Here is a 15,785-nt window from a genome sequence, read left to right on the forward strand (position 1 = left end):
TGTCCATGTTAATGGAGGCTTATGTGCTGAAATGCCAACAAAACAATGAGCACATACAAAAACAGCAAAAATAGTTGTTGATAAAATAACATTTAGACAATGATAACTTTGAAATAAAAAAATCTTTTCTGGAGCTTTTGATGATGAAGTTTCATGAAGTATGACCATTTCTATTTGCCCACATTTGAATTTTTCATCTTGTCCATGTCAGCTGAAGATGAGAAAACATAGTCTGGCTCCGCCCACCTTTTTCTCACAGCTTGAGTTTTCACTGTAATTATAGTCTGGAAGCCAGGGTTCGAATTACACAGTGGCCTCCGTAATTCGAACCACGCTGGAAACCCTGTTAGCATGAAGGTTCAATCAGTGGACCAGTCAACGACCAGTCAGGTTGACGAAGTGAAATGACATTGAAGTCAAGCATTTGTGTGTAAACATATTTCCAACAATGGCGGTGGAAGTAGGGCTAGGTGAAGCGATACAAACAGTTCGCTAGCAAACATTGAGGAACCGAAGCCGGAGCACAAACCAGTCTCACGGCAAAGCGTGAAATAGACACGCCAGCCCACCACAGCAAAATGTGAAATAGACACGCTTTGAAGAATTCAACTTTTTTTTTTAAAGTCTGCAATTGCCATTTACCTTGGGGGATGGAGGGATGGAGCTTTTGACTCAAATCTCTGATTAGTGCTCTGAATCAAACGTTTTTTCAGCTGAGCTCCGCCTCCTGAAAACCATGGGAGAGGAACAAAAATAGAAATAAAAAAATTTCTCATGTAAAAATGCCTAAACTGCTCAAACTTTGGCAGAAAATGTTGTGTCAATGTAGGACGCTGTCGGTCATAGTAAAAAGCTTTGAGGGCTTTTAATCCTAGAAATGTTGCGTGACTCTTAACAAAGAGATGTTTAATAGTGGCTGTTAACCTCTGTCGGCTGGGATTCCTGCACACTGCCAAAAGAAAAAGCTTGAAATTAGTTTTTTTTATCCTTCACCGGTAAGATGTCGCTTCTTTTCACGGCCATCTTTTCAATGTCAGAAGATCATTACTGTGACTCCTCTCTTTATCATTACTTCCCGTATCTCTGTTGTCAAGCTCATAATAGCTGCAGGTGTAAAAAGTCATGGTGTTTGAATAAGTTTTAGATCAATGTGTGAAATATGAGCCAAGGCCTGAGTATCCTTGCAATAAATCTTGAGATCTTCCCCCTTTTTTTATTCAGTGCTTTATATCTACCTCAGCAGCTACTGTATAAAACAATAACTGTCACCGCTGTAACAAACGTATCGGGATAAACACATTATTCATCTCTTTCCTGCTCTGAAGTAGTCGCAGTAGATGTTGTTTCAAGGCAGGCCTGACCGCACAATGTTGCCTGATAACAGCACGGGCAGGATGCGGCATAGATTCAGATTCTCTTGTGGACACAGCGAGGGATTGTGGGTAGCCCCGAGGGGAGTTACGGCTTGACAAATATTTGAAGTGCAGCCCGGCTGTTTACCTCAGCCAAAGGTTAGGGCTGAAGCTGCTACAGTTGAATTATGCATCACAAAGAAGACAGAGCCAAAAGTGTCAGTCAGAGAAATTTTAAACTTTACCTCATTTCACAGAGTTTCTGCTGATAGAAAATGTGCATTTGTATCTCTGCTCATATTTGCTTTATTTTACAGTCATTTGAATGAGCAATTCATTTTCCGGAGACCTGTGAGAAATCAATCAAATGTATCTAGTTGGACTAAAAGATCTCTGGATGATTTTTCACAAACCAGTAATATTCTTCCTTTTTTTTTTTTTTTTCCAGTCGATGCACTTTAGGTTCCATAAAAACAAGACTAAACACACAGTAAACCTCTGATCATTTCACATTTTCCACATGTATTTGCATACTCTACATCTGCATTTTCATCTTCTGAAATCCCCTCACATGTAAAGTACGAATGACAATGACATCTACCACATTAGAAGAAATCCGAATGTTCCAAAAAGTGGAACTTGAGAGAAAAATGGCAGCAAAATGGTGCGTTAATCCCAAAAAACAATCAGTAAAACCCGTCAAACATGGGTACAAAAAAACAGTCCCACAAAGGGTTGAGACCAAGGACCGAGAGAGATGTGTTCCTGTGCAGAGTGCAATCACAGCAGAACCATTGTACAAAATCTGTTGTTAGGAGGTCCAATATCCTTGTGTAATTAATTGCTGTGGAAATATATTTTCCAGTATTAGTGCATCCTTTAGGATAACTGGATTTGTCCAGGGTGGTATTTCAACTACCGGCTTTAATCAACAAAGAGAAATTCTGAAAAAAAAAAAAGGTTCGACCCTCTCAATCATGTAGTTATTGTAAAGTCTTGACTGATGAAACTGGATCTGTTGAAGTTGGACAGAAACAGACGTATTTCTCAACGTTATAAATATTCAATATCAAATTGACTTTCTTCCGATACGAAAACTGCCTCAGGTGACCAGCTTCTGTGCATCCGGGTACAAAACCTGAACTTCTACGATGGCTACAACTGAAAATCGGAGAGCGGTGCCAAGGTTTGAATTAACCAGGAAGAACCACGCATACATCGATATCTTTTCGAGGCCTTGCTGACCTAAGAGGCCGACCCTGTAATGAGTCGCATGCAGTGTTGCAGATCAGAGACCCGCAGAGGCTTCACGGGTCCACGGTGGGAATCGTGCTGACCTTGTTGTTCCTGCTGATCCGCCGTTCGGGCCGCGGCCTCGGCAGTTTGGTCTGGATCAGCTCCTCTGGTGTGTTACCCAGCGGCGGCAGCAGCCTCTTTTTGCTGTTCCTGGTCTCAGGTAACCACTGAGGCGGCAGCTCAAATGGTCCGAAGCCGAACTGCGGGGAGTCCTCGGCTTCCGTAGGCGTAGCGGGCGCCACCTGTGCCGAAGAGGCATAAGCGCATGTGAGGACTGGAGACGCCCGCGGCGCTATGATCGAAGGAGGGGCTTCTTTAGTGATGACCAGCCCGCCTCCTGTCCCCTGTGGAGGGTCCTTTTTGGTAACCACTTCACCTCGGAGGCTCCCCAGTCTTGACCTGCCCTTTGGGTCCTCTTTGGGCCCCGAGCAGTTTCCTGATCCTTGAGATGGGATCTCGTTCTCCACATCCTCCTCCTCTTCCTCTTCCTCAGAGGGTCTGTAGATCTGCTGCTGGCCGATGTTAAACATCTCCAGAAGCTGGCTTCCAGAGCGACCGGCCGTCTCCAGCCCCACCGGCTCCCCAATCACCCCTTCTGCCCCTAAAGAGTCCAGACCGCCGGTGCTGACCACGTTACGGCGGCTGTAACGTCTGTGAATCCTGGCCAGGAGGTCCAGCCAGCTGTGACGCGCTGAGCGGTTCACGGTCAGAAACAAGAGGGGGTTGGTGAGCAGGGACACCTTGGGGAGCCAAAGGGCTGTGAGATACAGTGAGAGGGGCAGCTCTTTGGTGTCTGCCAGGATGGTGCGGTAAACCACAAGGGCACCGTAGGGGGCGCTGCAGGCCGAGAAAGCCAGCACCACAGCCAGCAGAGTGGCGTGTAGCTCGGCTTCCCTCTGGGACACGTACGGGATGGAGATGCTGTTCTGGGGAGTCCGCAGCGCCGCGATGATCACCTTCTTCTTCTGGCTGGCACTGAGCGCCCTGCGGATCAGCAGCATGAAAAGGAAGACCAGAGCCAGAGGGAGGATCACCGTGGTGACGTTGTAGATCAACACGTACACCATGTGGCCCAGGGAGCGGGCGTGGTCGTCCGAGCAGGAGGAGGTGACGTACACATCCGTCACGTTGGTCACGGCGAACACGGGGAGGCTGGCCACGGTGGCGTGGATCCAGATGTAGATGACCAGATCCCGAGATCGTGCGTCGGAAATTTTCCTCTCCAACGGGTAAAGCACAGAGTAGTACCTACAGACAAAAACAAAACGCATTTCAGCTTTGCATACGTGGGAAGGAAACTGGAACATGTCACAGTAGGAAAGTAGCAGAATTGCAAAAATAATAGAAAGCATTGAAATGACTTTCAGAATCTGGTATTGTTCATGTTGGTTCTGCTGTGAAAAAGGCCTTTTGTTTGACTCGAGTGTTACATGAATGCAGTCATGGTGCTCATGAAAATCTCTCCCAAGATGATTCACATGGAAATGCAAATAAACAAAGCGCAAATTAACTGTGAATGTGTCTAAAAATACCAACATTAATAACAGAAGCTGATGCGTTTTCACTATATGGGTGTGAAACTAATGAAGTAAGTCAGGTAAAACTGTAATTATGTATATGAAAGGCTGTAATGAGGCCTCTTGTTCCAATATAGGTCATCGCAATCCTGCTAGTTCTGAGTTTTTTGGAGCAGGATGTGACCATATTTGGGTGAGCGGTGGATCTGACTCGCTCTAAATGGAAACTCGACGATACTACGTCCCACCCACCGATAGCCGTAACTTGACTGCGCCACAGCCCTGTCAATCAAACAAACACGCCCCCAAAAAACACAGCTTTTTTTTAAGCTTTATTTCTAATTAAGGACAGAATTATTTTCAGATAGACCACCAGAAAACTAATAATAGGGAGCGACTTTAGCCAGAAAAAACTAAATAACTCGTTAAGTACATGTGTTGACTTAGAATTTCATGAAAGAAGTTGAATGTGAGTCTATGAAGTTCAAGGTTTTTCGGAGCCAGCCTCTAGTGGCACTCGGAAGTATTGCAGTTTAAAGCACTTGCGCATCGGCCTCATTTTTCAGACCCGGAAGCTACGTCCACTTTTATATACGATCTATGGTTGTAACCCTCTCTTACTACAGTATTACATTCAACTGGTTTTGCTGGAAAGACGTTATAAAATTCATGCATCCATTATATTACCAACAAAGAGTCAACAAGATTAATATAATCTGTAGACACCAAATTCCTCCTGCAGCCTTTTAACACATTTATAATGCTACTGTATCACAAAGACTTATTTATATAATTCGTCACAGCTACTTTTTAATGTATTTTTTTTTATATAGAGCGGAAAAAAAACATATCGGTTGAGAAAATAAAGATTAAACGCAAATTGGCCATTTTTAGTAGCTTCTTTGAATGTGCTAATAACAACCCCACTCATATCAAGTCATGCATATTTAACACTGTTGTTGGACTGGGATAAAATAACTCTCACTCCATTTATCTGTGGTGTGTGAACTCCTGCAGAGGTTAAAATAACGTGGGATGTTTTCTTTTTAAATTCACACCCAAAACAGCAGAACGAGATCTCCTGATATCTGCGTTACAGATAATAGTATGGAGATAATCTTGCATCCTTTTGCTGCCTCTTAATTAAAGCAAAACAAACTACATGAAGGAGTTATTGTTATGATTTCCCTGGACGGTCTCGCTCGCTACTGTATGACTGTGTGCGTACGTGAGTCTGCAACCGTGCTGCAGTCTCAACCTGTCTTTATATCCACAGCCTTGATTACCCTCCTAGAGAATAAATAATTCATTGCTTTGATATTATTCTGACTGTACGAGTTGCTATGGAGGCAACATGATCTTTGTAAGCAGTGAAACCATGGCTGAGACGAGGTCGCAACAAAACCAGATGTGACTGCAATCGCCGTCAAAAATATAATGGAAACACATTTATAATCAGTAAACTGTCTTCAGGGTGGTTCTGATATAAAGTCCTGCTTGGTTTTTGATTTTTTTTTTTTTTTTGCAGAATGATACTTCATTAGTCATATTTTGTAAAGCTTTGCCTGTAACTGCAGTCATCCAATATTCATTTTTATTTACTGTTTTTAGTCAAAAAGGTAATTAACTCAATTTAAAAGTAAATCGAAGGTTTCATATTCTCTCCTGAGATAATTGGTACTGCAGAGAAAGCTTTAAACATAAAGAGCCATAATCCAGGGAAAATCAAATTTATAGAAAATTCAATGGGACTATTAATGGAAACAATGTGAAATCTTAAATGGTTCAAATAAATACAATTTTTATGTCTGTCTTTTTAAAATGTTTGATAGTCCAAACACCTACAGATTTGCTATTTTAATCATATTCAGGCTGAATAAGCTACACACAAAATGAAAAATGCTTAGTTGAAATGACCCCAGCTTCCAGATGAGAAACAACATGACAGGCATTACTTTTAAAAGTCAGCGTGTGACTTCATGTGGGCAGCGGCAGCCCTTGCTGGCGTTTGGCTGCAGCAGTTAGCGCTGCAGGGAGGCTCGGGACTCCATCGATTGCAATCCTTCACCCCCTCTTATCCACACCACGGGGTGTAGATGGAGACTGAAAATGACTTTTTCTTAGACAAAAAAACCCCACCCAAAACAAAACCACCTTCTAAGGTTTACCCCACCCCCTCCCCTCATTTGAAGCTGCTCTACTTGTGCGCTTGCTCTTCCAAGTGTTTTGAAAAGGGGACTTACAGACCGACGGCAGAGCAATGTGTCAATAAACTGATCAGAGAACTAATTTAAATGATCCACCTCTCCAAAGTGGTCTTTTCAAATTCAGTGAAGTGAGTAGGTGGTGCCTATTGTCCTTTTTTCAAACACATATTTCATAGTCAGTGCTTCTGGCTGAAGAACCGTGAGCAAAAAAACCCCGAAATATCGCTCATTGTAGTCAGAGGGTGGAGGGCTCTTCTGGTTGTTATCTGTTTTGTAAGAGGTGAATTTTAATTTCAAGCATTCAAACACAATTATGTATGACTAAAAAAACTAATATCCTTGTCTACTCTAGAAACAGACCTGTCCAGAGCGATGGCGCTGAAGCTGAGCACGGTGACGGAGCAGGAGAGCTTGTGGAGGAACTTGAGGGCCTTGCAGAGCACCAGCGTGTGAAGCCACCAGCAGCAGCGAGGGCTCGCTCCGAGTGCCACGTCAAAGGGAACGCACACCAGGCCGGCGCAGATACCCGAGCACGCCAGGTTCTTGATGAAGCGATTGGTCACGGATTTAAAGACGTTCGTGCAGCAGGTGCACCACAACACCGTGGCATTACCTGCGGGGAGGAAAAAAGAGGGGAAGAGCGTCAGAATAACATCAGATGTACAGTTTGTTTTCTGATACACACCGAAGAAAAAAACGAATTCATTCCATCTTGTTTGTGGTGTTTACGACCCACGAACATGACTGATGACATGCAACATCAACTAGAAACTGTTTTATTTATTGGTCAGAGTGTTGGTGACCTCGTAGGATGGCACATAACCAAAGGGATTTTCTTGGCAGAGCAGTTCAGACTGATGTTTGCTCTTGGTGTATTTTGAGGCTTTTCAAGGAAGCAAAAGTTTTTGGGCACTAAAAGTGAAATGAGGATTCTTCCGAAAATATTGCCATTGATAGTTTTTATTCATCGGATAACTTAAAAAGAATAAAACCAGAAGGAGGTTTAAGTTAAAAGCTTTACTCACAAAATTCTGAGATTACAACCAAGTGTACAAAAATACCAGGAGCCGCCGAGGGGTTGGGTTCAAGACGCAAGGTCCGAAATACACAAATAGGAACCAGCAACATGCATAGAACTGAAAAGAGGAACCAAAAGCACGGTTCATGAAATGACTGACAACAAAAGGAAGGAACACACAGACTGAATACTGTAGGGAGAGGAGAACGACGAGGGACAGATGAAACTAATCAGGGCGAGGTAGATAATCACAAGTGGAAAACACAGAAGGGCAGTAAATTAATTAAACCAAGACAAACAAGGTGAGTGATTAAAAAGTAAATCAGGAAATATAACAAACTAGAAGGCAGAGCCTTGACACCACCCTGTTCACTTTGAAACAGCACCAGTTCTCCAAGGTATTGTTCTTGCTCAGTTTTACAAGCTACTTGGCCAGATCTCTGATCAATACATTTAAACACAGATATGAAGGTCAAGTCTTCATGACCTGCACAGGGACGATGACTGAATAGTTTGAGGAATACAAAGATTGCAGAGACCAAGGAGTAAAATGGAAAGCAAAGCCAACAAAGCATTGGTTTCAAGCTGCTTAAATTTACCCATAAACTGCTTAAACCCATTAGCCCTTACCTTGCTAAAGCCAAACTGCCAACTGCTTTGAGTTTATGCCACATTGAAAAACAAAACAACCACAATAGCACAGGTTCAGAGTGGCTTAAACATCCAAACTTAGTAAGATTACAAAATGGAAAAATCAGGTTTGGAAAATTATTTGTAGGCACAAACACTCCTTGTATTTCCCTGCTTAATGCAACAGACCCTCCTTCAATATTGAAAACTGTTTCCTTGTAGCAGGAAATGACAAGTTTTGTATATAATATAAAATCCAGTTCCCAGTCACTTTGAACAGATTTGCTCCTTATAAAAAAAGATTCTGGTAAAAAAAAACCTGTGAAAACTGTAAATGTAGGACGGTGTGTACTGACAAAGACCTGATGGTAACACATGCTGCTCATTCAGGTGTCTCTTCAAGGAAAAACCTTCCACTTTACCTGAACAAATCTCATACGAAGCTGTTTTTAAAAGGATTATTAAATGGTGTTCTTTCATGGCACAATTGTAAGATATTTTGATTATGTGCTGCATAATGATTGTCTTTGCAGCCTGAAGAACTCAATTAAACCTAAACCCAGTGAGAGAGCACACAATCAGGAGCAAGCGGGGAACAGTGGCATTTTAATGCCAAGATGTCTCCATAATTTGGAGCGACGAGATGGTAATGATTTCTAATTACGTTTTAAAAGGGGAACTTTATACCTTCTGTGGCACACTGACTGATGTCAGGTCACACAAGGGACATGTGTGATACCTGCCCCTACAAAAGTAATTACCGTACAATAGAGCGTTAGCAGCGCTCTCATTATCAGAAACAGAGCAGGATGTTCTGCAGTGAAGAAAAGTGTTTTCTTTTTAAGGTCATTTGTTTCTAATGTTTGTAAATGTTAAAAAAAGAAAAAAGAAAAGCATCATTTGATCAGAGGGAAACACTCAGTTGATGTGGAACAAAAAAATGTGGTTATGGTTTACAACGTTAAATGCAAAAGTCCTGGAAATAAAAACTCTACACCATAAAAACGAGGTTGTATATAACAATCAGTTATTCTGGGTTTCTGTTGTTGGAATTTGGTCTTCAGAGGCTTCAGATGGAGCTAAAAAAAAAAACTGTGGTTTTAGCAGAACTGTGCTTCACTAGCTGTGCAGGATTTCAATCGCACACTGGGTTACGGGAGAGCATACAGGAGTAGAATTTCGGGGAAACCCTAATGTAGCCGTAATTAATGAAGTACACGCCGCTTCTGCTTTCTGTGAGGCTGACTCACGCTGGATAAGGACACCAGCAAAAAAAACAAATTGTTTTTCAAATGCTGAGTTACAATAAAGCCAATGCGTAGCAAATATGTCTTCATTTCTCCGTGTGCAGATTCTATTATACTGATATTGTATGTTCTGTGTAATTAATGTGGATATTCATTTAAGCAACAAGACTGTTTTTCAGAAGAAGAACAAAAAAGGAAGCCCTAAAGTATTATTGCCTTGCAAACAACCCATATTTACATTTTAAACATCATTAAACATCCGTGAGTGCCCGCAAAAGCCTGATACGACTGCTTTTCTCTAAACCACCACTTGGTTTATGTTTGAGCAGGGAAAGACCATCATCATGATCAGAAACCAACGCTAACTGTCGATTGCTAAGCTTCAATAGAGGTCACACCCTCTAAGCAGGTGCACTACGAGTGCTATATGTGGGATCGCAGCTCCAACACAAGATGTGATAATAGACCAAAAAAAAACCATTTGTTATATTTTCTAGGAAATCCCACCTGCATCATAGAGTGATCTTGTCAAGACAAAGTGCATCGTGAACACAAACACAACTGTGAGTAACTAGTGAAATGTGTCATAGGTGTCTTCATACAGGCCTCTAATCTTCTGAAGTCCGAAAACTCCCTGTCCTTTGGTGTCTAAAATACCTCACCTGGCACTTGAGGGACACCTTGGCAACCACAGTCACGGCAACCAACGGGGAGAAAGAGCAAACACTAAACCCGATTCCTTTTTCCACTTAACAAATGGCAGCCTGACCACAAGTAGCCACATGAAAAAAAACAAAAACCCTATGTCAAAAAGGGCTTTGTTGTTCTGCTTCAGAGTATAAATTGAGTCATCTCGGGATTGGCTGCTGTTATCAGCGGGGCCTCCAGAAAAGAAAACATGCAGGTGTCTAAACGCAGGTGCTGGTCAAATTCAACGTGTGAAACATCATTAACACACATAACAGCTTTTCAGTTGCATCCCGATGCTGTTAAAATTACTTTAGTTCCAATGGAAGACTTATTTTATGAATGTTAACCGGCAGAAAAGAATGAATGGAGAGTCAGCTAGTGCACATATATCCTCCTTGACCTGATTACAACTACTAGCAATGTCAGCCAGTACCACACACACCGTGACACATTAATCAGATTTACAGTAAAACTCTGATCTGCGTAAAAGTGGATAACTGTCAAACAAACTTCAATGTGTCTTTGTAAAATAGGTTGTCCTACATACAGTGTGTGAGAAAAGGTTTTACAATGTTTGTTTTTTTTCAAGCATAATGCTACCACATGTGACGTTGTCACACTTCTATTTATATCTGGAGTAAACAAACAAGATGAAATACGTTAATCAGTGAGGTTCTAGGTGTATTTGGAGAGAACAGCCGAGCAATTTCCCCCTGCAACAAGTATCTATGCCAAGCTATGCTTGTACAATTGGATGTGACCAAAATATTGCCTTAAATTTTATAACTGTTCCCTTCAAGTGTTACTGACCAACAAATCAGCTTAACAGATCGGTGAATTGGTCAATCAGCTGGCTGTTAATGTCGTAAATATGGGTTTTATATTGAGGTCCCAAATACTCAGATGGAAAAGAATTTCAATCTTCAATCACTCAATTCATTTAATTTGGAAACAAGTGCTCAAATAAATAATCTAAACGTTGCATAACCCACACGAGCTTTGGTTTTATAATTATGATATTCACTTTTTATAGGGAAGGACACTAACATGGATAACCTTTAAAATGTCACTGATCCACAACAGGGAATTATTGCATATTAATGCATTGCAGTTGAACATAATACCCACGTGATATTATTTTAAATCCTATTGGAGATCATAAAGTTACCAAATACATCCATGAACACACCTACAATATGTTTTTGCAAGGTGTAACCATAAAACACATGGAGCTTTGGGTTGGAATATTTTGTTCAAAGTAAATAGCATGGTCTGAGGCGAAATAAGGTTATTTCTTTACAACCTCAAGAGAACTCGGGAGATAAAAGCTGAGAAGCATTGAGTGCTGTTAACACCAACACAAAGTGCATATACTAGCAACAAGACTGCAAAGCACTTACATCGCTGGCAAACTTTAATGAGCGCTGGTTGTTGCCACAGTGAGACTTTTCATGTGAATGTGCAGTTTGAATAACATGAGGTCACAGTCGGTCTTCACCTCTGCCGCTCTCGCCGTCATACAAAGAAGGAAGGCTAAAGACATTAAAATGTACTTAACAAACATAAATGCTTCGCTAACAGATGAATGTTAATGTATCGTACATTCATGGAGATATAGAAGAACCCTGTTGGCCTTTACTAAAGGTGTGTTAATGATTTGGATGCCTCGCTTTTCCCTCTAAGGAAAATTGCATTTTTCTTGCACTTCACAGGTTTTCCTTTGGAGACAGAAATTAAATGACACCCCCATCAGGACAACAGAAGTGCCTACATGCTGCAACCAACATATGTTGTTCATCCTTGATGATAATTGCTGTCTGAATATCAAAAAAAAGATGCAGCCCAGCTTTTATCACAGCATAAAAAAAACAACTTTTTGATATAACTAAAAAAGAGGCTTAAAAAGGGAGGACACATGTTTATGAAAATCCAAACCTCAAAGAAAGCCCTCTGGGACCGCCATCATTGTTTTATTGTCTTGGTTATTTGAAATACATATTCAAAGGTGCTTGACAATGAAGTTGATCCAATCAGCCTTGAGTGGCACAATCGTAATTGATCCTAAAATTGATTCAGATATTTGAAGTGATTTATCTATATATTTTTTCAGTGACAATACTGCTGCTTTCTATAATCAACAGTTGTTGGAAACAGTCACTCTTATCTTCTAACTTAAACCAATTTTTGAATTAGCATAGGATATTCATTGTTATTATTTAAATTCTTAATATTTGTACACCTAATATGTTTGTACTTTATCAGTTGGGCCGAGAAGCATCCTTTATTTTTCCCCTTGTGGGATTAATAAAGTAACTATCTATCTATCTATCTATCTATCTATCTATCTATCTATCTATCTATCTATCTATCTATCTATCTATCTATCTATCTATCTATCTATCTGATGGGGAAAAAGATTTGTCTCTTCCTCTTGTTTGCATTGTGGTTGGACACCTCTCTTTGAGGGTGGCATGTATTTGCTCCTTCTTGCGAGAATAAATGTCCGATGTGTTTGATTTTGAACCAAGCCTCTGAGTAATTTTTCTAACACTATCTATCTTTATAAAGAGTAAATGTGCATTTAGTTTACACTTTTGGCTTCACATAGATGGGGTTATTTGAAAAAAGATAATAGATGTGTTAGTCACTAAAACATTATGACCACTTCTGCCCTTAAAGTGTGTCGCCGAAACAGTCCTGACCCTCCCGAGGCGTGAACTCTACGAGACTTCTAAAGGAGCCCTGTGGTATCTCGCAGCAAGGCAATATACCTTAAATTCTGGATGTTAGAAAGTCTGAACAGTGGATGAGATTAGCACTGAGCACAAGTCGCTCAGGTTTTTACACCTGCCCATTTGTTACATCCAATATGTTGACTACAAAAACTAACCGTTAACTGACTATGACCATGACATGTGGCGTTATTATGAGATAACCCATGTTATTTACTTCGTGGTCTTAATGTCGTGATTCATTGATGCGTTTGTTCCACACCAGACTGCACAACAGAGAAAAAAAAAATCTATCTGCATTTTCATTTTTTTCAGCCAGTTTTCAGCCATTCCTGCCATGCTCCACTGATGCTGCCACATTCATGACACAACGAGAGGAAGTATTGAGTCCAAGCAATAGTCAGTTGGTCTTTTTGTTTTGCCAGCTTTGGTGTCAATTGCACCACGTTTCATCATTGCTGAACTATGTGTACATGCTGCAAGAAGTCCAGCCTCTCACTGAGTCCATACCTTTCCAAACAACATTAGCAATCGTAGCTGAGTGTGTTTTTCTGCGGTGGGGAAACAGGATGTCACAGCCACATTCGTGACAAATATCACATTCATTTGCGGCGCTCGTTTTTAGGCAGGAGGATTATGTTTTTCTGGCTGCTGATGTGATGGATGGGATGTCAGAGCCAGGACCGTGTGAGGGTGATGTGTTAGTGCAGCTCCTTCCTCACTTCCATCATCATCATCATCAGCAGCAGCAGCAGCGGGAGTTGGATGTCACAGAGCCAGCACAGACTCAGCTTAAAAATGTGTATGGAAAATAGGCACTACTATTGGCTGGTTTCATGGTGGAATATGCAGCGAACATCTGTCAATTTTACAACCACAGCCCATGCCAGCAGAGGGCCAGTTCCTCTTTGTGTTGCCAAACTACAAATGCCAAATTATGCCAGAGTTGATGTTTTTTTTTTTTTTTTTTTTTTTATATGTATTTTAAGTTTTCCCGGTTTGATTTCACAACATAACTTATATATGATCAATGTAACTCTGTTTAATATCTAATATTCAAGGTAGTAATATCTGAACACAAAACAAAGTCAGAACTCACAGGCACGTAATTCTGAAGAAGCAGCAGCAATCTCTTGCTTGGAAACACACTTTGAGTAATGAATGGCATATATATACTCAAATATTATAAAATACCTTAATGCTTTCCACATGTCATGTAAAGTCCAGAAATGTGTGGACATGACCGGATACAGTGACACGTTTACCCGTTAAGTGTTGGAGGATGTGACATCTTGGCATTTGTATGTATGCATGTAAAATGTAAATTGATTACTGATGTTAATTAACACTAATTAACACTAATTAACAGCAGCAGGGAGCTGCTTAGTGTAGCCAGTGACTGATGGTTCAAATGGGGAATACCAGTGAAATTGATGGAGCAGTTTTACTTTTATTAGTGTAACTTTAAAATCTTTCAGTCCCTAAAATTGAGTCCCTATAAACTTGTTTTGTCTTTTATGTGTAAGAAAAACAAACCAGTGTGCATTGGGTTAATATTGGAAAAGGTCTCAAGACACTGATGATTTGGCCTCAAGGAGAAATCACCTTATTCCTTCTCCCACAAAGTCTTTTTTGGGATCGATGCCACTTGTTTGTTGTCGCAAATCTCCTCAGATATTTGGATTATTCTGGCACTGAAGATGCCCCCATAAAAATCCCCATGGCCCAGATTTAACTGCAAACTGTTGCAGCGTTTGGAAAACTGCTCTAATCAATCAGTTTAAAAAAAAAAAAAAGTGCAATAATTAAATGGAGAACTGAAAATGTTACTGCCTATTATTAGTGTGATCGTGTGTGTGAACAGACTCACCGAGCAGCGAACCTATGAGGATGAAGACTTGGATGGTGGTGGTGAAGTCCCGGTAGGCTTGCTCTCGCACGAGGCGCTGGTGCTCGTCCGGCCCGGTGCCCCCGGCGGCCGGGCTGCTGTCCCACCGGGTGGACGAGCTCGAGGCGTTCAGGAGATCCAGCCAGAGATGGGCTGCTGTGAAATTCACCGCGCCGTCCCCCACCGTGGCTGCCCTGCTCCCGTCCATGTCGCTTCGCCCCCGAGATCACAGATGTTTTTTTGTTTTTTTTTAGGAGAGCTGACAGGACATCAGCAGCCAGCACCTAAGAGGCATTTCTGACCTACTGCTCTGCTTGTGGAGACGATTTTTGTTTAAGAAAAAAAATATCACCGCTTATGTTGCAGAGGAGATGATGCAGGGCGGACACATGCAGGCAATGCTGAAAGCAATGAGATGATCTCTCAGTGAATGTCTGATAGATTAAGGGGAAAAACATGGTCAAATGAACACATCAAAGTAGACGGAAATGGCCAGCCCAGGATGAATGCCCAATAATTTCCCAATGCGGTTGCATGGCAGAAATCAGTCAGTGAAATCCATGCGCAGCGTGGCTGGATGGATGCTTCCTACTCTCTTGACTCCCGGCGCTCCTGAAACCACGCCGGGCTGCGAAGGGTCCATTTCGGGAAGGAAGCCTGCAGCACCCGAGAACACAGGACCATCACCTCTCGCCGTCCAGAAAAAAAATATATTGTGGGCTGCCAGGCTGTTACTCCTGCTTGCTGCTTCTGCCAATCGCACTGTCAGAGGCTGTTTATTGGTAGACCGGATGGTGTGGGGAGTCTGCAGCTGAATATTTCACAGCGTGAGGTGCAAGACTGAGGAAGAGAGCCCCTCCTCTTCTTCTAGCGCCAAGAAACTCCACTGAATCTTATGAATGACAAGAAGCAAGGAGGAAAAAGGAGCGGGGCCAAAATACATGCTGATAAATAAAGGTAAATGTAGATGGACAAATGTCCTTATAAAATGTCATCACCTAAAATGACAACAGCGTTTTATTTAAAGTAAGTCTTACTTTACTTTATATCACCTTAAAAAGCATGCTTAGTAGCTCACTATTCATCTTTATATTGGTCAAATAGGTGGTTAAATGATCACAATTATAAAGGTGGGTGAATTCACTTTACCTCACACTGCTGCTGTTGTCTTGTTCAGGCTGTTCTCTCAGGAGCTTGTGACATTCCTC

At 41.5% G+C, this 15,785-nt stretch overlaps 1 protein-coding gene across 1 annotated transcript; it reads right to left on the reverse strand.

Moving 5' to 3' along the window:
* Positions 1 to 1,080: 1,080 nt before the first annotated feature.
* Positions 1,081 to 15,465, reverse strand: gpr176 (G protein-coupled receptor 176). Its single transcript, XM_069161818.1, has 3 exons — positions 14,560 to 15,465; positions 6,733 to 6,985; positions 1,081 to 3,896 (listed from the first exon to the last, which is right to left on the reverse strand). Exons 1-3 carry the CDS (start codon positions 14,783 to 14,785, stop codon positions 2,660 to 2,662), a joined length of 1,716 nt encoding a protein of 571 aa, XP_069017919.1. The 5' UTR covers positions 14,786 to 15,465; the 3' UTR covers positions 1,081 to 2,659.
* Between the last annotated feature and the right edge of the window lie 320 nt (positions 15,466 to 15,785).

The sequence above is a fragment of the Embiotoca jacksoni genome, unplaced genomic scaffold, assembly GCF_022577435.1.
Source record: "Embiotoca jacksoni isolate LCO1_2020_lvr unplaced genomic scaffold, fEmbJac1.0.p SCAF_29, whole genome shotgun sequence".
Taxonomy (NCBI): Eukaryota; Metazoa; Chordata; class Actinopteri; family Embiotocidae; genus Embiotoca; species Embiotoca jacksoni.